Source organism: Eubalaena glacialis, chromosome 20 (genome assembly GCF_028564815.1).
Source record: "Eubalaena glacialis isolate mEubGla1 chromosome 20, mEubGla1.1.hap2.+ XY, whole genome shotgun sequence".
In the NCBI taxonomy this organism is placed as follows: domain Eukaryota; kingdom Metazoa; phylum Chordata; class Mammalia; order Artiodactyla; family Balaenidae; genus Eubalaena; species Eubalaena glacialis.
Window position 1 is genome coordinate 9,160,159 of NC_083735.1, and position 25,017 is coordinate 9,185,175.

The 25,017-nt window shown below is 39.3% G+C and overlaps 1 protein-coding gene across 1 annotated transcript in view; it reads left to right on the forward strand.

The window, feature by feature from the left end:
* Positions 1 to 25,017, forward strand: part of CSMD1 (CUB and Sushi multiple domains 1) — a 1,818,880-nt gene that overhangs the window by 902,002 nt on the left and 891,861 nt on the right. The window contains exon 5 of the mRNA XM_061177359.1: positions 12,034 to 12,241. Within this exon, the coding sequence (XP_061033342.1) occupies positions 12,034 to 12,241 (208 nt within the window). The remainder of the gene's footprint in view (positions 1 to 12,033; positions 12,242 to 25,017) is intronic.

Sequence of the window (25,017 nt, forward strand, 5' to 3'; positions counted from 1 at the left end):
TACCTAAACAAATAGGCATGGCTGTTTCCAGTAAAACTCTATTTACAATAACAGATACTGGGCTGTATGTAGCCCACAGGCTGTAGTTTGCTTACATTAGTTCTTCGCTGGGGCTACAAAGTGAACAAAACAAGAAAAATTCCAACCACCATGAGAATATCTTAATGGGTAGAGGTAGACCATATAAATCGAAAAAAAAATGAGTAAAAACAAATATGTCACATATCCAATTGTAGTACGTGTTCGCAGACTCTCTCACTAAGACAGTGACATTTGATTGAGCTGTGGAGACCAGTTGCTTGGTTTGCCCTGGACTGTCCTGGTTTTAGCACCGGAAGCCCCATGTCCTGGGAAACCACTACCTTTGGCCAAACCAGCATTATTTGGAGCCCTCGGAGAGGTGAGAGATTAAACTGTATGAGAATGTCAAGAGCATGGTCCAGATCAAGGAAACAGCCAGGGTTTTGGTCCTGAGTGACCCCAGGGTGAGTGGAGAATAACGCAGCAGCCAGTATGGTGGAGCAGACCGGACAGTGTGTGGATCTGGGAGAAAAGGTCAGAGAAGATGGGCGCTGAAAGATCCTGGGAGCCCCGTGGACCATCATACAGAATTTAGCTTCTATTCTGAGCAACGTGGGAAGACACTGGAGGGTTTTGACAAGAGAAGTGGCATCATCTCATTTTGAATGTAAGAGCCTTACGCTGGCTGCTCTGTTGGGCAAAGAATATATGGTGGGAAGGGCAAAGTGGGAAAACCTGTTAGGAAGCCACTGCAGTCTTCAAGGTGAGGGATGATGTCATGTTGAGAGACAATAGGAGCAGGGAAGGCTGCAAAATGCATTTGGGTTAAGAATACAGCTTAGAAGGGTCAACTTTTCCGAGAGACTTCTCTGAAGACTTACTGGATAGTAGATTCCCTCCCGCCTCTGACCCAGGGCATTCTTTATCCTATCATTCTTATTCTTTATCATTGCATTAAAAAAAAAACCAAAAAACTTATAGACTTCATTTTTTCGAGCAGTTTTAAGATTACAGAAAACTTGAGCAGGAACTAGAGAGCGTTCCTATATACTAATTCCTCTGCCCCCTGCACAGTCTCTCCTATTCTTAATATCTTCCATTAGTGTGGTACCTTTGTTACAACTGATGAAATGATGTCGATACACTTTGACAAATGCATAATGCCATATATCCACCATTACAGTATCATGTAAAAAGGCTTCACTGCCCTTAAAATCCTCTGTGTCCCACCTGTTTATCTCTCCCTCCACCAGAAACCCTGGTAACCCCTGATCTTCTTACTGTCCCTATAGTTTTACCTTTTCAGAATGTCATATAGTTGAAGCCATACAGTATGTAGCCTTTTCAGATTGGCTTCTTTCTCTTCGCAATATGCATTTAAGGCTATTCCGTGTCTTTTTGTAGTTTGGTAGTTCAATTCCTTAGTTTTCTGAATAATATCCCATTATATAAATGCAACAGAGTTTGTTTATCCGTTAATCTATTGAAGGACATCTTGGTTGCTTCCAAGTTTTAGCAATTATGAATAAAGCTGCTATAAAAACAAAACAAACAAACAAAAAAGAATACAGTTTAAAGAAAGAGCCAGTAGAATTTTACGATGCAGTGGTTACAGGATATGAGAGAAATAGGAGAGTCATGGATGACACCATTTTTATCTGAGCCACTGGAAGAATGGGGTTCCCATTTACTGAAAGGGAGAAAGCTAGGGAATTTCAGATTTGGAAAAGGAAAGGTCAAGAATATGATTTGGGGGTTAGTAAGTCTGGAATGCTATTTAGACATCCATAAGGATATGCCAGGTTGGCAGGTGGATACAAAAAACTGAAATTCAAGAGAGATCTGAAATTGAACTACAAATTTGAGAACTGTCAACATATGTACCGTATTTACATCCACATAACTGAAACTAGATGAGATCACCCAGGTAGTAAATGCAGTTAGGAAGAAAAGAGGTCCGAATACTGAATCCTGGACACTACACTAAGGATTGGGAGATGGAATCAAAGTAATGAGGAGATTGAGAAGAAATGGTCAATAAGATTAGAGGCAACCATGTGTGTAGTATATAAAGTAGTAGTGAATAAAAGCATATGTACACATTGTACTAGTGTCTTTTTTTTTTTTATTTTGTTGCTATACTATACCTTTGTATGATGTAATCATTGGTGGAAAATGGAAGACAAGTACACAGAATCACCCTGGACTATTTTTGCAACTTCTTATGAATTTGCAATTATTTCAAGATAAAAGAAAGCTTTAAAAGTATATTGAGAAAAGTCCTTCAAAGAGGAGGAGATGGATAACTGTGGGATGTTGTTGAGTGCTTGTATAAGATAAGAACTGAGAACTGACCATTGGATTTGTTGGTGTGACTGATGTGAGAAGAGCAGTTTCTTGTGGACCAGTGAGGACAAAATCCTGACTCAAGTGGGTTCAGTAGAGGATGGGAAGAAATTAAAGATTGCAATTATGTATATTTCTTGAGATGTGTTGCTGGGAAAGAGATTTTTATACATAAAGTTAAAGGTAGATATGGCGTCTGGAAAATAGATGTGGAATCAAAAGATAGTTGCTTTTCAAAAAACGTTTTTGAATGGGGAAAATTATAACATGTTTGTGTGCTGAGAGCAGTTCTCCAATAAAAAGGGTAAATGATCATTTGTTGGGAGGTTTGGCTTAGAAACTTGTTCAAGGATGAAAGCAAGAGCACAAATGGAATTAACCCTATAGGTTAAGAGCGTTTAGCGTTCATATAGGAAGGAAATTTTATGAGCAGAAAAGCAGATAGGTGATCAAATATGGTGTCAATAGATTGTAAAATTTCTCTTTTGATTGCTTCTATTTTCTTAGGGAAATAGGAAACAAAATCACCATGTAGTATTAAGGATGTGGTAGCATGTGCTGGCAGGTGGATGAGGAAGAGGGTACAAAATGGTCATTCCCCCTGAAAGAGGACTGAGTGGACGAAGGGAACAGAGTAGGAATGTCATCACTGAAAGCCAACTTGGATGTGGTCCTTAATTTAAAGTTAGACCCATCAGTGTATTTTTGTTTTGGGTTTTTCTCCAGCCATGTCTACCATGGGAGAAAATGTGGATTTGCCCTGATTTGAGTCTAGGGTGTTGACAGTGGAGTTATGGCAGACACAAGGGAGTGACTGAAATGATGGCCATGAAATCTGAGGATGGCAAGGGGAGAAATGGGGACATGAGGGGCTGGAGGGGAAGGAAGTGAAAAAATGTCAAGATCAGGGAACTGTAGGTCTATCGGTGTCAAAGAATTATTGAAGTTAAGGTATTTGAGGCAGTGACCTGGAAATATAGAAAGTGGAGGTCTGAGAATGGGACACCCCACACTGCAGCTCTGGAAAATGATCATTTATTGGTATTGAGAAGATGAAGGGTGATGGTGGGAATGAATGACTGTGTGGGGTTAGGTTTTTGGAAGAGGGGCCGAGTGAACTGAGAGGCCAATATTCAGAAGATGATCCAACTCGATACCGAAATCAGCAAGAATCAAGACAAATGTAGAGCTGGAGAAACTGATAGTGAGCCAGAAGTAAAAATCTGCAAGGACTAATGGGGCTGCCCAAGGGATGTTGTAGATGACTCCAGGGAAGAAGGTATTGGATTCTGAGGACGAGAGACTCCACGCTGGGGAAAGAACAGAAGTAGTCCAGAAGTCGTAATGAGATGCGTGTTGGTGGGCATGTAGTCCAGCTCTAGGGACAGTGGCGCTTGGGCTATGGATGCTGAACATTGACCTTGGGGAGGATTTCATGATGCAACATTCTCAGAAGACAGCCGGCTTCCATGAGAAGGAAGTGAGGGGATACCTCAGAAGTGGCTGAGACACAGGAAGTTTTGCTGATAGTTGACCTTGAGTTTCAGAGGACCTAGCAGAAGGGTTTTAAGAGCTTGGGAGAGGTAGGGGTCAGACACGTGAGCTTTGTAGATCTTTGAGCGAATGAGGGTCTGAGGGGATGAGGGGTGACCTAGGAGACCAGCGTTTCTTCCAGTGTCTTCAGTACCTAAGGATGAAAGATGTAAGAGGTTAATCTCCTGATGGTCTCAGGTGTAACATAGGTGGTGGTGAGGCTACAAGAACAGTAGCAAAAGATCTGGGCCCCCTTTCATTCCAGCCCCTGGAGGAGTGGAAACCTGGGGAAGGAGGCTGCCTCCTGGGCTCTGTGTGACTCTCTCCTCCCTCTGAAGCAGCTGCTAAACTCCTGGTGAAAACAGTGTGTAGACTTGGAAGGGCAGTTTTACTCAAAGCAGTGATAAAATGGTCAAAATAATTAAACTATCATTGAGTGATCACTGCATGCCAAATTGGAGAAAATAATAATAGCTATTTTTACTGAGTCGTTAGTATTTGCCTGCATATTGTTCTGAGCACTTTACAGCTATTGATCTATTTAACCTTCACAACCACGCTGTGAATAGATGCCATTATTATCGTCATTTATAAATAACCAAACTGAGGCCCAGAGAAGAGAACTTGTGACACAAAAGTGCGAAAACCTGGATTCAAACCCAGACAGTCTGACTTGTAGGTACCAATATTCTACACAGCCCTAGGGAAGGTATATTAGAGAATATTGCCTAGTATTAGACATTGAACATTATAAATGTGTGTGCATTTCTTTTTTCTTTCCTGGATGTTTTTCATACAGTTTTTAAAATTGAGAAGAAACCCATTGTATACCCTGCATTTTATAAATTCAATATTCTAGGTCAGGAATTTGTTGAAGCAATGTTACAAATGCTTGGTAAACACTGCTTGGTTTGGTTTGGGTGCAACATACTTTATTTAATGATTTATCTGTTGTTAAACATTTAGTTGGTTTCAATTTTTCTTTATGACAAATATGGCAAAGTACGTCTCTAAATAATGTTTTATTCTGTATTTTGAATCATGCCCTTAAGATACATTCCTAGCAGCATTTATACCCAGGCAATGCTTATAATAATTTTACAGTTTAGGATGAAAATTTTTAAAAGTTTTGAAATTCCTTAGGGGAAATAGTGCACTCTGATTTCTGCTTACAGTTAGAATTATTTTCCCCACTTACAGAAATCAGTAGGTTCAAACACATCTTGTATTAAAAACCTTATCTGCTTCTTGGATTAACTTGATGGTATTCAAACTCCTTTAAGCTGTAGAATGTTTTTTTTTCCAAATGCAAGATTTTGTGAAAATTCAATATAGGACACGGATTTAAAGAAATAATTGCTCTGATAGACATTTGGTGTGGGAACAAAGCCCAACCACTTGACTTTATTTGCTACGTGTAACCTGTGACTCCTACATGTGGATGTCCTAGGAGCACAATTTTTAAAATACAGAGTGAAGTGACTCAATATATATGCATCATTTTATTAAGAAGTATTTTGTGTGCTAATTTTTGCAGTCAAGTATTTACCTGGCAGTTTCGAACCCATCTTCATTTTCTTTCTGCATAATGTGTAAAAAAAAAGGTGTGTGGGGGGGAGATGATGGAATTCTAAATAGCATTTACTTAATTAGATCCCCCCAATTTTTCAGCTTCCAGACAAAAAATTCTTCTGGATATAGCAAAATTAATGTTAAAGTAAAATTTTTGATACATTTGTACTGCTGTGAACATCCGGGGATAAAAGAAGCTTACATTATGTTCATATAACTATATTATTTAAATATTGGCCAGAATTATTTAGTTTATTTTAATGGTTACTTTTTTTTTTTTTTAATACATTTTACTTTTTATATGTGGTTTTTAAGTTTACATCAGATGTTTACAGAGCTCGAAATAATTCTTCAGTTTCCGGGAAGATTGTTCATAATCTCCCTTTCTTAATGTTTTGCTTTGATTATTTTGCTTTCTCTGCCTGCCTTGGCTTTAATTCTTCTTGAAATTTCCCCACTGCTCTGCTGAGAATAAAAATAATATTTCTGGACTTGTGGCTTAGGTACTTGATGAAAACAAACAAAGCAAAACAAGTAGTCAACTAAACCCCTCCTGGTCTGCTACCATGATGAAACTTTCTTCTTGGCAATTAATTTTTGTCTGAAATACCTCTCCACTTAGAGGCTTGCTGTTGTTTTTAGTAGAGTATTATTTTTTGAACTTCTTGCTTGAAAATGCCTCCTATTTCTATAAATAAATTAACTTACTTTTCTATTTCTACTCTTAGAAATGATATAGTTTGATGCCATGCTTAGGCCCAGAAATATATATTACTGTAGTCCCATTTTTCCTACTGAAGGTGACTGAATATAGGCTCCAGGTAACTGGTATATGTACAGGAAATGCTGAGTCATTCACACAATGAGGGGGGAGAAAAGAAAAAAAAGAAAGAAACTTTACTGAGTTCCAGGCTGCCTACTAGGAATAGCAGACCTGTGCAAAGGCAAGCTCATAAAGCTTATGGTTCAATGCTTTGCCCTTAGCAAAGTGCTAAGAAGTAACAGAGCAGGATGAGGAGACAGGGAGTGGTCCAAAGTAGATGCCAGTTCATACACAGTGGTCAGAGAAGGTGGACCCAGGAAGGGGACTAATGAACAGAACGGAAGGCAGGACAGTGAGTGCAGAGGCCCTGGGGCAGGGACACACTTGGCTGTGGTCCCAGCAGGCTATGGTTAGAGGGGGATCAGGAGAGGTGGGGTGGACAGAGGCCAGGCAAAGTGGGCGTGAGATGGGGGCATTGGGTCAGATCACCTAGGGCTTCTCAGGTCCTGGTCGGGTTTGATTTTATTCCGAGCGGGGATACGGAAAGTTTAACAGTTTTGAGTGGAAATTTTTAAGATTCAGGTTAAATTTTAAAAGGATCAGTCTGGTTAATTTGAGTGAAACAAATTCCAGAGAAAAGATGAAAGTAAGAAGATCATTTAGTTTTCAGTACTATTGTGTGTGTGCTTGTAAGTGTATGTGTGTGTGTGTAAACAGCATTAAGAGATGATTCCGAAGGTCTGTGGCCATTATGTATAATATATATGTTATATATATATATATATATAAATCTAGCTAATGATCTCTAGTTTTGAGACCTCTATATCTAATTTTCAAGTAAAGCATTTGTTTTTAGTATTTTATTTATGAATAATTAGAGAAAAAGTGTTAAATTGTTTAGTTACTATGTTTTTGCAGTGTTACTGATTTATAACCAGTGAGGCCTGCCTTGTGAAAGTATATCTCAGAAATTATAAACTTATGTATTTAAAAAGATAATTTGTCATATAAAATAATTTAAATTACATTTGTCACACACATATTTTCCATCAAAATACTAATCCTAGTGTTAGAGATATGTTAAATAAAAACAATAAATTTATTATATCTATACTGATTTTTCAGTTTTTCTAAAGAGATAACATATTTTAGTTTGGAACATTTAATATATTTCCTAATTGATTTCTTTATCAAAAAACTGTGTAAAGTGTACCAAAATGAGAGTATTTTCAAATACTATTGCAGCAACTCGAATTCTTTTAAATTACTTTAAATAAACATATTATCTAAGGGGAAATATTTATAGTCTTCCTATGTTTTAATAAGTTTAAATAGGTCAAATATCTAATCAATGATTTATTTCGACTCAAAGAAAGAATACTACACAGCATTTTAATATGGTTTTAATTCCTCTTGTTTGAAAGGATCTATATAATACCAGTGAAAAGAACTGGGAAAAGCACTAATTAAATTCATCTAAATAATTGGTTCTTAATGAGGGGCAATTCTGTCCCCACAGAACAGTTGGCAATGTCTGGAGACATTTTTGGCTGTCACAATGGGGGCGATAATCTTGGCAATTAGTGGGTACAGGGTAGGATGCTGCTAAACCTTCTACAATGCAAAGGACAGCCTCTCAGAACAAAAAATTATTTGGCCCCAAATGTCAGTGGTGGAGAGGTTGAGAAACACGATCTCAGTGTTATCTCTTTATAATAACTTTAAAAAGGAATTTGCTTTCTCCTTGCTGCTCTTTATTATAGGAGACACCTGTAATAATGAGGTGTAGGTACCTCCTAGAAAATGCAGGGTCTTCCTTCATGTACATTTCCCGAGTAGATAACTGAAAAAGAGATATGAGTGAATATTTTATGATTGTGGATATCTCAGATTTTCATAATTTTCCCTTGGAAATTGGTGATGTAGTTAAAAATTAGGACAGGGATATATGATACTGTGTCTCTATGTTCCTTGGGGCCTTTAGATTGAGAGACTTTTATCTCTGAACTCTGAACTGTCACTACTACTATTGCTGCTGTACTAGTCTTACGATTACAAATGACAACAAAAGCAAAATCAATAAACACATATTGAACCACAGTAGAGTCTATTGCATAATGCTGTAAAGACCAGCTGACGTAACCCATTGCCTTAGCCCAAGGCTAAGGTCATAGAAGTGTCAGCTTCATCCTCAGGTCCATCGAGATACCAGCAGTTGCTCTAGTAAAGTTCAGTTATCGTCAGTATTTTTTATTGGGCACTTTAAACATAATATATGGTGAGATACAAAAGTAAGTAAACTATCATACATGATTTTGAGGGGTTTTTTTTGGAGATATTGAGAAATATAAAGAGATTTATTAAAGGACTGGGCTCATTGGTTTTGGAGGCTGAGTCTTAACACTTGCAGTCAGCAAGCTGGATCCTGGGGAGACAGGGGTGTTAAGTTCCAGTCCGAGATCATGTATGAAGGCAGTCAATCCAAGAGAGTGAATTCTCTCTTAATCCACCTTTTCGTTCTATTCAGGTCTTCACCCTCACAGACACACTCGAATAATGTTTAACCAAATATCTGGGCTCCCTGTGGTCCTATCAAGTACCCATGACACCTCTATTATCCTAGCCTCAGTCCCACGAGAGTAGACTCTGAGATCCAGACTTAGTGCAGCTAATGTATTTGGGAGGTGATTCAGGAAGCAAAGTGAACTAGTGAGGAAGTAAGGCAGGAAAGTGAAGAATGCCATTGAGGTGTGTTTTCATAGGGTTAGTCTTGTGGGAATTGGTACTAAATCTCTCTGGGGCTTATCTGATACTCCATGTAAGTTACAGTTTAAAATTTCCCCACCAAGGGGAGAGAAGGCGGAGAATTTATTCACCACATTCCATCCCTCACTGTTTCTGGGTTATTCCTGAGTGTATTTCCCAGTCTCAAACGGGGCTTATATTACCCTTCCTCACATGCTATTACATTTTAGATGTGTAAAATGTTACAGTTTAGAAAACAAATTATCTTACAAAACTGGGGAAGAAGCTAAAACTGTTAAAATGTTTTGTTGGAAAAACATGTGAAGCACCATTGCAGTTGCTTTCAGCACACACAGACGTATTCAAACACACACACACATGTTACCGCACTCTGTACAGTTTTTTATTAAGTTTATTATCCAGTGAGTGGTATGAATTATTTTTGTTTTATGTACTTAATTATCAAAGAAGATATCATCAATCAGACTACCTGATAGTGTTCTGTAATATTTCTTTGAAATGCTGCATTAAGAATTATAATACATCCTGTATCTGTTTAGCCTGACGTAATTCTAACTGTAACTCATTTAAAAATGTTCTGTGGTCATTAAAATATCTACCAGAGAAAACACGATGGTGATTGCAGCCTTGGAAGCATTATAGTTTTTGTTCTCTGCCAACTTTTTAATTTTCTTTCTCTTTAGTTTGATTTTCTATTCTTTTTGTCTCCCTCATACAATCTACTCCTAGTCCCAACAGAGTAGCCATAAAATCGCACCACTTGGCTGCGCCTGTGATGGGCACCCCAGGCTCCTCTGGAGTTAGTGAGTACAGAACTCACTCGCTAGGCCATTCAAGCGTGGTCCTCCATGACCTGCTCAAGCCCTCAACTGAAGTCCTAGGAAAATCTAGATACTTAGTGTCTAAACTCTTAGAGTCATTGGATCAAAGGAAGTGACACTGGAGGTTATCCAGTTCAACCACCCTCATTTTAAACAGAAGGTAGATGTGTTGCTGAGAGATCAGTGCTGATATCAGCTTGCAGATACCAGCACAGCTCTGTCAGCTGATAAAATATTCCTATACCAGGTAATATGTAGCCACTTCCTGGAGCCCCTGGAAACACGATGTCACCCCAGCTCAGTAGACACCTTGTACAGGTCCTCAGATCTTCCGACAGTTGAGCGACCAGAGGGAGAAAGGCTGCAGGGGAGGAACTCTAGGGCCCTGCCCTAGAGCTACAGCCGAGGTCCGAGGTTGATGTCTGGTACCTGTGCATACATACTCTTGTCAGATAGGTTTAGCATCACCTCTGTTCGGTCAAGGTCACCAAGATATTTTCCCCAAGAACCCAGTATGCTTCTTATCCTCTTCACTCTTATTTTATGGTTACAGTGTATTATGCACACAAATATACCTGTTTCAAGGTCTTTTAAATCATACATAATGCTTCAGTGCATAGGTTACAGTTTCAAAAATCCAGAATAATTTGATATGAGTGTTTCTCCTCTAACACTTGGGAAGGAGAGCTGTTTGCTAGCCAGCTGAATTACAAACCACTTATGCAGTCTTCGCTGTCAGATTTAATATATTTCATTTTAATCACCCAACCACAGCGTTGGATTTGAAAACTTTTAAGTTTATATATGTGTGTGTGTGTGTGTGTGTGTATATATATAAACTTTCTATATATAAGTGTGATATGCTTATATACACAGTTATTTATTCAGTAGCCAATGTAAATATCTGTTCCAAGAGATCTCGTCTGTCTAGTCCCACAAGCTGCCAAAGGCAAATTTCCCATCTTGGTAACAGGCTGACTTTGTCTATCACTCTAATTGTAGCGCTGATGTCCCTAATTGTTAAATACAATTGTCCCTTGGTATCCACAGGAGATTGCTTCCAGGTTCCCCTGCAGATAACAAAATCTTTGGATGCTCAAGTCCCTTACATAAAATGGCATCGTATTTGCGTATAACCTACACACATCCTCCTGTATACTTTAAATGATTTCTAGAATACTTATAATACCTAATACAATGAAAATACTATGTAACTAGTTGTGGGCATGCAGCAAACTTAAGTTTTGCTGTTTGGAACTTTCTAGGCATTTTTTTGTATATTCTTCATCTGTTGGTAGAATCTATGGACGCTGAATCTGCAGATACAGAGGGCCAAGTGTATACTGTTTGCTAGGATTCTCTGATAGGAAAGAAGGAAGGGAGGGACAGTATTTACAGACTTGTCTTAAATCATGTTACTTCACAAATATTTATCTACCCTATATATACAGTTACTACGTACATAACATTTTGTAATAGATGATTATATAAATTGAATACCATCTATTTTTTACTCTGTGGAAAAAGTTACAGGATCCATTTCTCTTCAAAACAATATTTATTCCAATGCTAATTTGTATCCTAAATGTATTTTATCTTACTGACCTTTTCCTTGTCACTTTTCCAAGATAATCCATTTTAAGTTTTCATGCAACTATTTCCTACTCAGAACTTTTTTATGAGTTGATGTGTCTCTGTTATCATATTATTCAAGAACTTATCTGAAATTCAAAACCAAGTGCACATTCCAAACTCTACAGGACATAAAGATTAGGGCAACTGCTTCATTTAAGATCACTGTATTTTCAAGCCAGCTCTCAAAAAATGAAGAAATGATGCCCACATACTGTTAAGACTCACAGTGTTGCCAACTTACTTCCGTCTTCCAAGATGCAGAGAAAACCTTTGAAAATACGGTTAAGCTGTCTGTGAACATCAGGCGTATAGTAACTGCACGTTCCAGATTTTAGAGAAGACACAATTTCACTTCTTTCTATAGTGGCAGTTCAGTTAACAACGCGATGTAATCGGTAGACTTTTTAAGTCTTTCTGTAGAACTAAACTAACCCACCAGGAGAAACCCTTTGTCAGATTGCGTGTCGCTATTTGGGGTTCAGAAAATATGTGTCACTGATTGAGAGTGACACTTTGTGGAGGTGCTTGTGTATGAGGCCATTTTCCATACGCTTTCTTTGTTTCTGTCCTCTGCAGCTGAGGGGGCCTGTGGCGGGACCTTACGGGGCACAAGCAGCAGCATCTCCAGCCCCTACTTCCCTTCAGAGTACGTGAACAACGCCGACTGTACGTGGACCATCCTCGCAGAACCCGGGGACACCATTGCTTTAGTCTTCACTGACTTTCAACTCGAAGAAGGATATGACTTCTTAGAGATCAGCGGGACAGAAGCACCATCCATATGGTGAGTACTGGACAAGAAATGTCCTTACCACTTCCCACAGTACACTTTAGAAAGTTCTGTTCTTTCCTTGCCTTGCTCTTTTGGCTGCTAAAATGTCATCTATATTGTGACGGATTTCAAAGTTTCTAAGATGTCTTTGTGCTGGTATTTGGAGCTGGAGATGTTATCTGGCTTTGGACACTGGAACGTATCACGTCCTCATTTTGGATTCTTATAAAGCAACACAGAAGATGGCAGCTAAGTGAGCTAAGCTAGTTTTGGATTTGGTCTGGAGCTGATTCAGTGTAAACAGATATTTTTAGACAGTGGAGATTTAAAAATGTCATGTCACCAGCCATTTGTCGCCTCTGCTGCAGATGTGTGATTGTGTATGTCTTTTCCTCCCTGGAGATGCTGCACCAAATCATATAACCACCTATGAGGGTCACAGGCAAACCATAAATGCTAATCTGATATGTAGATAATGCCCGTTATCTGATGATCAGTTCTCTGGTGTGTGTGCTGGTGGCAACAGAAGAAAACCTGATCAAATCCATTACAGTCTCTGGTGTATGGTGTTTCTTGTGTGAGAGCAGCTCTAGCTGTGTCTATAAGTACAATTGAAAAGGGAGAATTCGAAGAATAAATGTTTAAAGACTTAAGGTATACTTTAAATTATGTCATTTGTTATGGGTTGAACTGCTTTTCTTTGTTTTAATTTTTCAATTTCTTAGCATTTTAAAAACTGCAGCTGTTATCTATTTCAGGTCTTGAACAATAATGAAACTTGACAATATGTATGTTCAAATTAAGTTGGGATAGAGGAAATGTTGGCTGTTTATGCATTGGTGGAGGAGATGAAATGAATGATTTTGAATATCTCTATAGGTTTAAGTCTGTATTTCAGTACAGAGACTGAAGGATAAAACTATCAAACCTGACAAATGTCATAAACTGTTTTATGTTTTAAACCAATTAGCAACATTGAATTTTATTTTCCAAGGCTCAAAACTCAAAGCAGAGGATTCATATTTATAGTTTAAGTCATTTCCTTCCATTAGTTTTATTGTTCTTATGTTAAATGCTACTTCAGTTAAGAGGAAAATAACCACTGCCTCTGTGATCTTTGTTTTTAATTTCATTGATCTGAACAATACTTTTAGATCAGGCAAGGTTACCCTTTTGCTTATTTCATGTTATACAATTTAAAGACTCGAGGGTTGGTTTACGTTATTATCTATCTACCTTTTTGTAACATCAGAGTTAGTGGAAACAGATAAGAGGAAAATAACCACTGCCTCTGTGATCTTTGTTTTTAATTTCATTGATCTGAACAATACTTTTAGATCAGGCAAGGTTACCCTTTTGCTTATTTCATGTTATACAATTTAAAGACTCAAGGGTTGGTTTATGTTATTATCTATCTACCTTTTTGTAACATCAGAGTTAGTGGAAACAGACACCAAACTGAAAGCTGAACGTCCTGGATTTTGCTCCAAGTTCTGTCACAAACCATCCTTGTGACATTGGACAAATCATTTAACTGCTTGTATAAAAAGGGGCTATCCTAAATGAGCTTTTAAATTAATTCATTCAACATCTACTGAGTGCCTTTCTCTGTGTATCACTGTAGGCGATTCAGTGATGCAACACCCTCCTAGCTCTAAAGTCACCTTGTTTTGGTTTCCAGAAAATCATTGCCATGCAAAACTACATGGTTACGGTTTCTCAGAAATCCAGTGACTCGTGGTAAAGGCCTTACTCGTGAGAGATTCTAGAGATGATGGGCATCACCCGAATGGTGAGGTGTCAGGCTGGGGGAGAGAAAAAAAAGTAGGCATATCGGAGGATGATTGTAGACTCCACGGTCAAGGTTGGCTTTCGCCAAACAAATGCCGTTTATGTAGGAAAGGAAACTCGGATGTCCATATCCAAGTCCGAAAGAAAAATAGGAATGCTGAACAGAGATGCCAGTCCTGGTGGCGCAGAGCCTCGCAGAAGGCCTCACGGTGCATTCCGACACCATGTGACCGCCCTGAGCAGGGAGACCTCCTTCAGTTCACCTGTCTTCAGTAAGCGGTCCCCAGGAGTGAGACGATGTTACTTGACTTGGTTTTGCCCGTTTCTTCGTTTCTCATCCCTGCTGGTTTCTTTTGCATCCTCTCCTCCTCTCTGTTTTATCTCCATCGGTCCTTTCCCCCGACGCGGGTCCCCTCCTACTTCAATACCAGACTCAGAAAAATGTGCTCGGATGGGGTCTTGAATGTGCTAAAATTGCCATCTGTCGGAAATGCCAGGTGAGGCCACGGCAACCTGCGGGGCCTGATAGCAACAACTCACATTCGTGACATAGAGAATATTGTCGTGGCAGCCAGAGAAATTGCCCTGTGTCTTCCTGGTGTTTGGATTCAGACTGGAAGACGTTTTCCAGCTGTCTGAAATCTCCCCGTGTTTGCCAGGACACCAAGATCAATGATCCAGCAGCAGCTGGGAAGAACTGGGCAGTTGATGGAAAAGCTGTCCGTGGGACTTTGACCCTGGGTGCCTTCTGGTCTGATAAAATGGGTCGCCTGTTGGTTCATCATGATTTCTCTGTTTCGACAGCCATTATCAGACGGAGAGTTGTGCTGAACATTATATTCTCCTGATGATTTGCATTTTCCTGATGGCTTGGCACAAAAGCCCCGTGGGGTAGTTATTAGTATATTTTTCCTCTTTTGATGAAGCGTCTGAGAGGCACGAAGGGTAAGAGATGGCAAAGCTGAGGGAGTACTGGCAGAGCTGCAGCTGGATCTGAAGGCCCCTGAACCCAAACTATGTGTTCTTTTTACTGTAAGACCGTCCCCCCAATGGAAGAACCCAGGTCTGAGCTTAATGGCCTGTCAGGAAGTTCCCTTTTCTCTGTTTCAGGACTGCACTTTGGATCCTAAAGCCTGGGGCAGACAACCACCATAGGAGGGGAGATGGGCCACTTGAGAAGCCATTTAGCACACACGCTGCATCAGGAAAGTCAGGGACAACAGGGACAATGTCAGGGATGACATTGAGTGTTTATCACAATTATAAAGAGAAAGATCCTGACGTGGCATAGGACCCCTATTCTACAGAAGGCTCTTCAGTGGAGGCAGAAAAGGAAAAGATGGTTTTCCTAAATCATTACTGAAACACACACGGGCACATTTACGATACAAAACAGGATCACTTGAGTTACGTTCTCAGATTTATACAAATGCATAATAGGGCTTATCTTCAAAAGACTATTATTTAACCGTAACTTTCAAGTGACGGCCTCTGAAATGTTTCATGGTCTAAACTGGTACATTTAAAAGATTTACCCATCCCCGAATTGCAAGAAAAATACTAAGTGTCCGTGTAGGTGGATGCACCTCCTTTCAGGCACAAGGTTACACGGTAGCGGCAGTAGGACAATGCTAATGGCTGTGAGTAGAGAGAGTGCACACACACGTATAATTTTCCAATAATCTATTTTTAAAAGACAGACTATACAAGCAAGGGCACTCTGAGAAGAAGCTACTTGGAAAATTGTTAAGAACAATAATAGGATTAGCCTTATTTTCATTTCATTTGGAGTGAAATTACCAACTCAGCTATGTTTTATGTAAGGGTTGCCATGGCTACAGCAGAGGCAGTCTAAAAGTGGTGGATGATGTAAAGTCCCAAAATTATCCATGTATTAAACGTGGCTGGGGTGTCGTCACTTAAGCCTAATCGACTCTGTGTACATCAGAGAGAGCTGTCATGCCTAGTTGTCTTTGCAACATGGTCCAGTAATTACGGTTTTTTCCTGCAGTTAAAAACCTGGTTAACAGTAAAACTAGCCACACATTCTTACTTTCTGAAGTGATTTGATGGGGTAGCATCTAACTCCTAATTCCGGAAATATCAAGAAGGCAGAAAATTGATTTTATTTCAGAGTTAAGTTACTAAGGTTTCTAAATTAAGATATGATGGTTAAAAGGATGTTCCTAAGAACATCACAGAGTCTTGACAAGAAATGAGGAAGAGAGCATTTACTATCTTCAAAATATGCACTCATATTTGGGAATAATTATCTACCCCATTTCATGGCAGGGAGTGTGTGTATAGGGTAGAGAAGGAAAGAAAACAAGGGATAATAAATGCGTTTAAAATATGCCCCGAAACTTACCTAAATGCATCAGTTTCTTAAAAACCTTCAGCGACTGAGCCATGGGCCAGCGGAATAAAACCCAAAGGCCTTAGCATGTCATTCAAGGCTTTTCAGAGCTTGGCCCACCTTGCCCTCCAGTCTGGCCTTCTCCTCTGCCCGGCAAGCACCCCTCACTTTGCCCCACTGAATGCACCCCTGTCTTCACCATAACACGTTTGTGTCTCTTGCACGCTTGTTCAGGAACCAGCCTCCACAGGGAACGCCCACGTGGCCCAATTTAACCAACATTAAATTAACTTATGGATGGTAGAACATTCAAAGAAGTACCACCAGTGGGACAGACAGTTATATATCTGCCTCCCTGGAAAACCTCAGTGATCATCAATGCAAGAATGCTTCTTGGCTGATTTAGATTAGAGCCGACTTCTTATAGCAATAGAAAATCTGTTACTTTATGATATTTTTTAAGGCTTAAGTTCAATCATTCACTAACCAACATGACTCTACCCCTTTGCCTGTCTGGGCCATGCAAGATTACATATAAGAGAGCAAAAAGTAGTTTTGTAACTGCACTTTATTTTGTTCCCATTAACCAGGCACAACTTCACCATTAAACCAATCTAATCAGTGACTTGCTGAAGCCAAAACAGAACTTCAGAGGAACTGGCGAAGCTGAGTGAGCTTCAAAGAACCCTTGAAGGGTCAGTTAACACCTAGGATGTTTATGCAGCTTGTCACTTAATTGATAACTGACTTGGTGCGTATTTAATTTCTAATGAGGACGGATTATTGAGGCGTGCACAGAGCATAGACGCCCTGAAATCAGTCTTTCTGCTCTCCTGCCCAGGGTACAAGAAAGGAAACCCCTTCCGCTCCCTCCTCATTTTATTTCTTAACTGTTCATTTTAAAATCATTTCACAGAGAACTTGTAAAACCAGCTCGGAGAGTTGGTGTATCACCCAGCCCAGCTTCCCTTAACAATCACATCTTATACAGCCCTAGTATCGTCGTGGAAACCAAGAAGTTAACACTGGTACTAACTAACTTACAGACCTGATCTGAATTTTCCCTGCTGCCCTTTTTCTGCTCCGGAACTCAGTCCAGGGACCTTCACGGCACTGAATTCCGTCTCTTTCGCCACCCCCACGGGGTGACTGTTTCCAGTCTTTCCGTTTCCATAACCTTCACCTCGCTCATGTTAACAATACAGTCTGGTCACACTCTTTTTGAAAGACGATGGCGTTTTTCAGGCATAAGGAGGAGGAGGCCATAAAGCATGGCCCCATGACCACCAACTGAAATAATTGGTTTTCTTTCTTTTATGTTTTCCGTTTTAAATTTAAATTTAATAATTACGTTGCACAAACCTATTGGAATGTTTGCACCTCAGCATTTTCTATGGAGCAAGCATAACACAAACAAATATCATGTGTGTGTATGTGTGTATATATATGTATACAACAGTGTATGAATTTCTACTTTTCTTGAACCTCTACATACTATGCAGAGGCCTAAGGCCATAATTAACATGATATTATTACAGCCCCTTTCCTAAACCCCTCTTGTACTCAAAATATCTTTCTCTAAAAATTTCTTTGAATAATATATTATTCTAAAAAAACCTTACACTGAATAATAATATTCAATAAGTATTGCTATGTACCAGGCAAATGTAATCAGTTGCCACTACTTAGAGATACTATTATCCCCATTTTATAGGCGAGAAAAATGAACTCAGAGAAGGTTAAATATCTTACCACACAGCTACCAGGTGGCAGAGCAGGGGCTGAAACAGAGACAGCCCCAAGCTATATTTCTTCCTTTATTTAAATATATCAAGATGATATTTCTTTACTGTTTTTAAGTCAGGAAAATAAAAGTAAATAAAATATTTTTATTAAAATTTTTATTATTAAAAATTAAAGAAGTATGTTAACACTCCAGTATTATCCCAGAATGACTGCAATTCTGTCTGGCCTCATTGGACACCAAGGGAAGCATGAGGCCGCTTCAAGTCTAGATCTGGTCCTATTACTCCATGGTGGTGACATCATGACCCCTTCTTTTACAGTCTTCTTCTTCTGTGTTATTAGGTATAAGGTGAGGTAATAAATCTTAACTTACTTGTCATGTATAGTTGTGAGTATAAATACAATAATGGATGTTATAAGTCTTCTAAAAGGGGGCATATCGTAAAGACATTGCCAACAGTGTAAATATGAAGGCTTCCCATCTACAACTTTGACTCATTTACATTAGAGGTGGTGGGAAAATAATGGCCAGCCCCGATCATCCCAAACCCTCCAAACTCAATAGGGAAATTTGTCTGATCACAGCCAATTCTATGCAACGGGGAATTTGTAACCTGGTCTGAGACATTCTTTCCCATGCATCGTCCAGATGCGTCCAGACACTTCCATTACCTACATGATTAGGTGACCCCCCGTCCACAAGGCCTATGCAAACCCCCTTTCCATTCTCTCCCTCTCCCGTTGGCAGCTAGCTGCCTGAGGGCTCTTTACCCCAACAGGCAGCAAAGGAATCACTGGAAACAGTGCAGCTAAGCCAAGCAGGCAGGCTGTGTTTCGAAAAGCTTCCAATCAGGTGTACTTTTTCAAGGCACTTATTTCCCTCCCTTTTCACCTGAAATGTACCATCTGTAGTAGGTGCTGATGGAAGAGTCTTTCTTGCTGGAAGTTGCCTTGAGGAGAAAAGGAGGCTGTCTCTGATGGGCCAGGAGAAACTTCTGCCTATTTTCAATCTCCCACGTCCTCTATCCCCAATTCACGACCAGGCAAACATACCCCAGGTGAAGACTTCCGTGCCCTGCAATCTCCCTTCTAAGGATTGTGATGGGTTTCTTAGTAGGTACCCTGGTGCCATTTTATTACCCAGAAGTGTCTCATTTCCATATTTCTTCACAGATGTCTGAAATACCATCAGAGTAGTTCATCTTAGATAGCTTTCATTTTGGCTGAAATCAGTATTTAGAATTTCAAATATATACAGTTGATGAAGTTAAACTGTGTTCATCAATAAATATTTTGAACATAGGAAATTTATATGATTTATTTAATGGTGGTAGCTGTGGATAAAATGTAGTATTTTACACCAGGACTACATGCAAAAAGACCAGACCAAGGGATGAAGAAGAGAAAAAAAAAAAAAAAAGCATTCCTGGTCCCTAAAGATGGAACTGATTAGAGAGTCCCAGAGTGTGGTTCTTTACCAAGTCAGGGCAGATACCACATGTCAGAAACCTCAACTCTGCTGTGATATTTCTCCTGTCATAGGAAAGCCCAACCACTTCACCTGATGTTACTGAAGATTACATTTCCTGTAAATTATCAGTGTTACAGGCAGCAGGAAAAATTTCCCCTTTAGGAATATAAATTCATTTCACACAATACAATATACTTGTGTTTTGTTCTTGTTTTTGTTTTTTATAGTCACACCTCTCTCTTTTTGTATGTGGTCTTTTCCAGAAAGCAAAATTACACTTAAATTAACACTTTTAAATAAATTTCCCTTTTAAAAACACACTGCCTTTTAAGAGGCCATTGTGCCAACTCTATTTTAGCCATCCTCTGATAATGCTTGTGGGCTTTCATTTATTCTCCAAATCAGCCGATGTGTACATCATGGTATTCCAGCTGTACACTTTGATATCTTCATTTAAACTTTCTCCCCAAACTCTGAATATCTAATTTTCCCTTTCTTCTTAAAGTTTGTACAATTTAATGGAGGACTGGTTAGGAGAATAAGGTAATTTTGTGCAGTCTAATTCGTCTCTGACAAATGTGACAATTTATTACTCGGGTTTCATCCTATGGGCACGTGCCATGTGAGCTTGGTGAGTCCTGTCTGTGAGCAGTGGCTAGAAACGGGAACGTTTCCCATCTTTGGACTTTAATAAACACAAGAGCTTAAGTCACTCTGATTTGAAACCCTTTAGACAATTATAGCCCATCATTTCTTTAAAAATGTATATATCCTGGCGGTTTTTATTTTTGTGAATTATAAATTTTAGAATAGCTGGAACTTGGGAAATCTCCTAATGTGATCCCTTTATTGGTTGGATAAGGAAACTGCATCCTAGAAAGATCACGTGCCTTGCCCTACAGTTTGGGGTTAGTGGCTAGGAGAGAAGTCAGGTCTTCTGTCTGTTATCAGAACTGGACCTGCCGTCCTGTGAGGCTGTTCTTATCTGGCTGGGGCAGGGGTGGCCTGTGACCTCTAATTTTTCCATCTTCTTTCCATAAGCAGGCAGCTTGGAATAGTAGCTAAACCTACTGATTCAGACTCGGGATCTAGTCATGGTTTTGCAACTTGTGAGCTTGATGGCACAGAGTGGGTTTCCTCTAAGTCCCAGACCCCTGTCTGTAAGATGGAAATGGCCCTGACAGGACCTCAGAGGCTTGTGAAATGGAGCAAATGAGGGGTTGCTTGTGAAGCACTCAGCAGAAGGCCTGAAATGTACAGGATTTCTGTAACTAGCTGCGTGTTTATTGCTCTAAGAAACAGTGCCATAGAGACTTCAGAATTCTACCTTAGAACACAACAGTAATCTGTTGAAGTTAAAATCTTTAAAAAAAAAAAAAACCACAATTTTGTTTTTAACCTGTATTTAGTTTTAAAAGGCTATTTTCAGCAAATAACCTTCAATATTTTAATTATAAATACATCATTTCTTTTATGCTGAACTTTTCAAACCTGTGTCTTATCTTTGCTATGCACCTCTGTGAAAATAAAACTGCAGTCATAATATTGCTTTGAAAGAAGAGTTAGAACCAGATGCTGACCTCTGTTTGTGTTTTGACAATGTGTTCCACCACAGTAAATCATTTTTAACATTCAGGGATATTGTCCATATACACCATTCAATTTTTTGAAAATCCAAATACTATATATATCCAGGTCATTATACTATTTTTTTTATATAAATTTATTTACTTACTTATTTTTGGCTGCGTTGGGTCTTTGTTGCTGCATGCGAGCTTTCTCTAGTTGTGGCGAGCGGGGGCTGCTCTTCCTTGCGGTGCGCAGGCGTCTCATTGCGGAGGCTTCTCTTGTTGCAGAGCACGGGCTCTAGGCACGCGGGCTTTAGTAGCTGTGGAATGCGGGCTCAGTAGTTGTGGCTCGTAGGCTCTGGAGCGCAGGCTCAGTAGTTGTGGTGCATGGGCTTAGTTGCTCTGCGGCATGTGGGATCTTCCCGGACCAGGGTTCCAACCCGTGTCCCCTGCATTGGCACGCGGATTCTTAACCCCTACGCCACCAGGGAAGTCCCCAGGTCATCATACTACTAAAAGTCTACAACTTAGTAAAAATATAGTGTGAGAACCACAGAATTTGTACCGAAGTACATATGTATCTATTTAGCAAACTTTTTAAAGGGCGTAACATGTACCTGAAATTGTGATATATGCTAGTCCAATGCTTCTTAAATTTATTGTGTGTAGGAATCACCCAGGATCTTCTTTCGATGTAGATTACGACTCAGGAGATCTGAGGAAGGCACCGAGATTCTGCATTTCAACAAGTTCCTGGGTGATGTGGGTGCCCCTGGTCTGTGGACCAGACCAAAAAGTGAGGGTCTAGAGTGTTTGTGGGTGGTGCAGCGAGTGGACAATAAGCTAATTGCAATAATAACTAATTAAGTTTCAAGTATACAATACAGTATTATTAACTCTAGTCATCGTACTGTATATTGGCTCCTCAGAACTTATCTTACAACTGGACATTTGTACCCTTTGACCAAATCTCCCTGTTTCCCCTACTCTCAGCCCCTGGCAGCCACCATTCTACTGTCTGGTTATATGAGTTCTACTTGGTTTTTAAATTTAGATTCTACATATAAGTAAGATCATGCAGTATTTGTCTTTCTCTGACTTATTTCACTTAGTATAATACCCTCCAGGTCCATCCATGTTGTCACAAATGGTAGGATTTCCTTCTTTATTATGGCTGAGTAATAGTCTTCTGTGTGTGTGTGTGTGTGTGTGTGTGTGTGTGTATCACATTTTCTTTATCCATTTGTCCATAGGTGGATACTTAGGTTGGTTCCATATCTTGGCCATTGTGAATCATGTTGCAACAAGCACGGGAATGCAGATATCTCTTTGAGATACGGATTTCATTTCTTTTGGTCTTATACCCAGAATTAGGATTGCTGGATATGCTAGTTCTATTTTTAACTATTTGAGGAGCCTCCATACTGTTTTCCATTGCTAAGAGCATAGATCTTAAGAGTTCTCACCACAAAAAAAAAATTTAAAAAACCTGTGTACCATGATGGATATGTTAATTACCTTGATTGTAGTAAATGCTGTATTTTTTAGTGTATATGTGTATCAAAGCATCATATTGTACATGTTAACCCTATACAGTTTTGACAATTATACCTCAATAGGTGGAGGAAGAAGTATTACTACTAATAATAATTTCAAGTTTTCTTGAAAAGTGAAAACTTTTTAGTAGTTATATTTCAGAGTATGATTATATAAGCTCTCTGGTCTTTGTTGAAATATATCTTATAATTTTGTAACGGGCTGCTGGTGCAGAATGGGGCAGATTCGGAAAGATTGGGTTCAGCATTGAGTTTCCAATTTGGGCTTCACATCAGAACTGCCTGGGCGCCACTCCTCAGAGATTCCGATTTAATTAGCTGAACCAGCTCAGCTGTGGCGCTGACTGCTGGGACTGAGAGGGTCAGAAGAGAAAGAAACACAGTATTTCAGTGGCTTCCAAATATTTTCAGCTGTATTAGCATGTTTCCAGTCTGTTAATAGTTGTACATTGAAAATAAAATTGTTTTGAACTCTTCTGGAGGATATTGGGCTAAAAAGTTAAACAGGTCCCTTTGCCAAAGATTCTCAGTCTTTTAATACCTTACTGGGCAACGTGGCTCAGAGGTCAGTTAGAGGAGGTTGCAATTCACCAGGCATATGTGACTATGAAGCGCTCATCTTTGGTGGGATATAGATTAAAACCTCGGACTATGGGTTCAGGAAAGGCTGTGCTTTTCTTGATATATTACAGGTACTGTCCTGATCTGAGCCCTGGCAACATTTACATTCCATTTTGCACTTGAAGCTGATAGTGACTTTATTCCAACTTGCTGTTTCTTGTAGCCATGCCTTCAATCCCTTTTCTCCATCTGCAGACTCTTCTCTTCTGCTGTGTCAGCAAAATCCATAGTTATTCAGCTCAGATTGGTGAAAGAGAGTTGGCCTTGGAGTGAGAGAGATGATGGGTTAACATTTGTGTTTTTCCTCTCTGTAGCTGGGTAATTTGGATTCGTTACTCAAACTCCCAGAGTTTTTGTTTCCCGACTATAAAATGAAGTTAATGATACTTATCTTGCTGGGCGAAGATTAAAATATAGGTCAGAAACCTATCGCTGTCTGTGGTACAGAGATGCTCAGTAAACTGTATCCATCATGATTATCAAGCTGTGTGTGAAACTTGACAAATGAGCAATCAGGGTAAAGAGAGCGAAGTTTGAAGAAAGAGAAATAATTACCCAGTGAGGTCATCAAAGAACATTTCACAGAAAAGTTGGGATTTGACACAGACCCAGAGAACAGAAAGGGTCTGGGCACAAAATTCGTGGGGCTATTTTAGACACAGGATGCGCAAAATTAGAAGTACAGATATGGCAAAGCACAGGAGATAGTCGATGATATGAGCAAAAGCAATCCATTTTTTCCACAGAACAATAAGAAATAACTTAAAATATTTGATGGCAAGCCCTATTTTTTCTTTTTTAAAAATTTTTTATCGGAGTATGGTTGCTTTACAATGTTGTGTTAGTTTCCACTGTACAACAAAGTGAATCAGCTATACGTATACATATATCCCCTCTTTTTTGGATTTCCTCCCCATTTAGGTCACCACAGAGCATTGAGTAGATTTCCCTGTGCTACACAGTAGGTTCACATTAGTTATCTATTTTATACATAGTATCAATAGTGTATATATGTCAATCCCAATATCCCAATTCATCCCAGCCCCCTTCCCCCTTGGTAACCATATGTGAGAGGGTGTGGAGAGAAGGGAACCCTCTTGCAGTGTTGGTGGGAATGTAAATTGATACAGCCACTATGGAGAACAGGATGGAGATTCCTTAAAAAGCTAAAAATAGAACTACGATATGACCCAGAAATCCCACTCCTAGGAATATACCAAGAGAAAACCATAATTCAAAAGGACACGTACACCCCAGTGTTCATTGCAGCACTATTTACAATAGCCAGGTCATGGAAGCAACCCAAATGTCCATCAACAGAGGAATGGATAAAGAAGATGTGGTACATATATACAATGGAATATTTCTCAGCCATAAAAAAGAACAAAATTGGGTCATTTGTAGAGACGTGGATGGACCTAGAGACTGTCATACAGAGTGAAGTAAGTCAGAAAGAGAAAAACAAATATCGTATATTAACACATATATGTGGCATCTAGAAAAATGGTATGGATTTTCTTATCTGCAAAGCCCTGTTGTTTCTTGATAAAATGTTTATTGTATTCCTAATATCTGCTAATATAAGAAAAACACTGCTTCAGGAAAATAAAGGTGATTTTGATGTATTAGATAGATTGGGAAAAGAAGAAATGAGAAATATTAAACAATTACAAATTTCT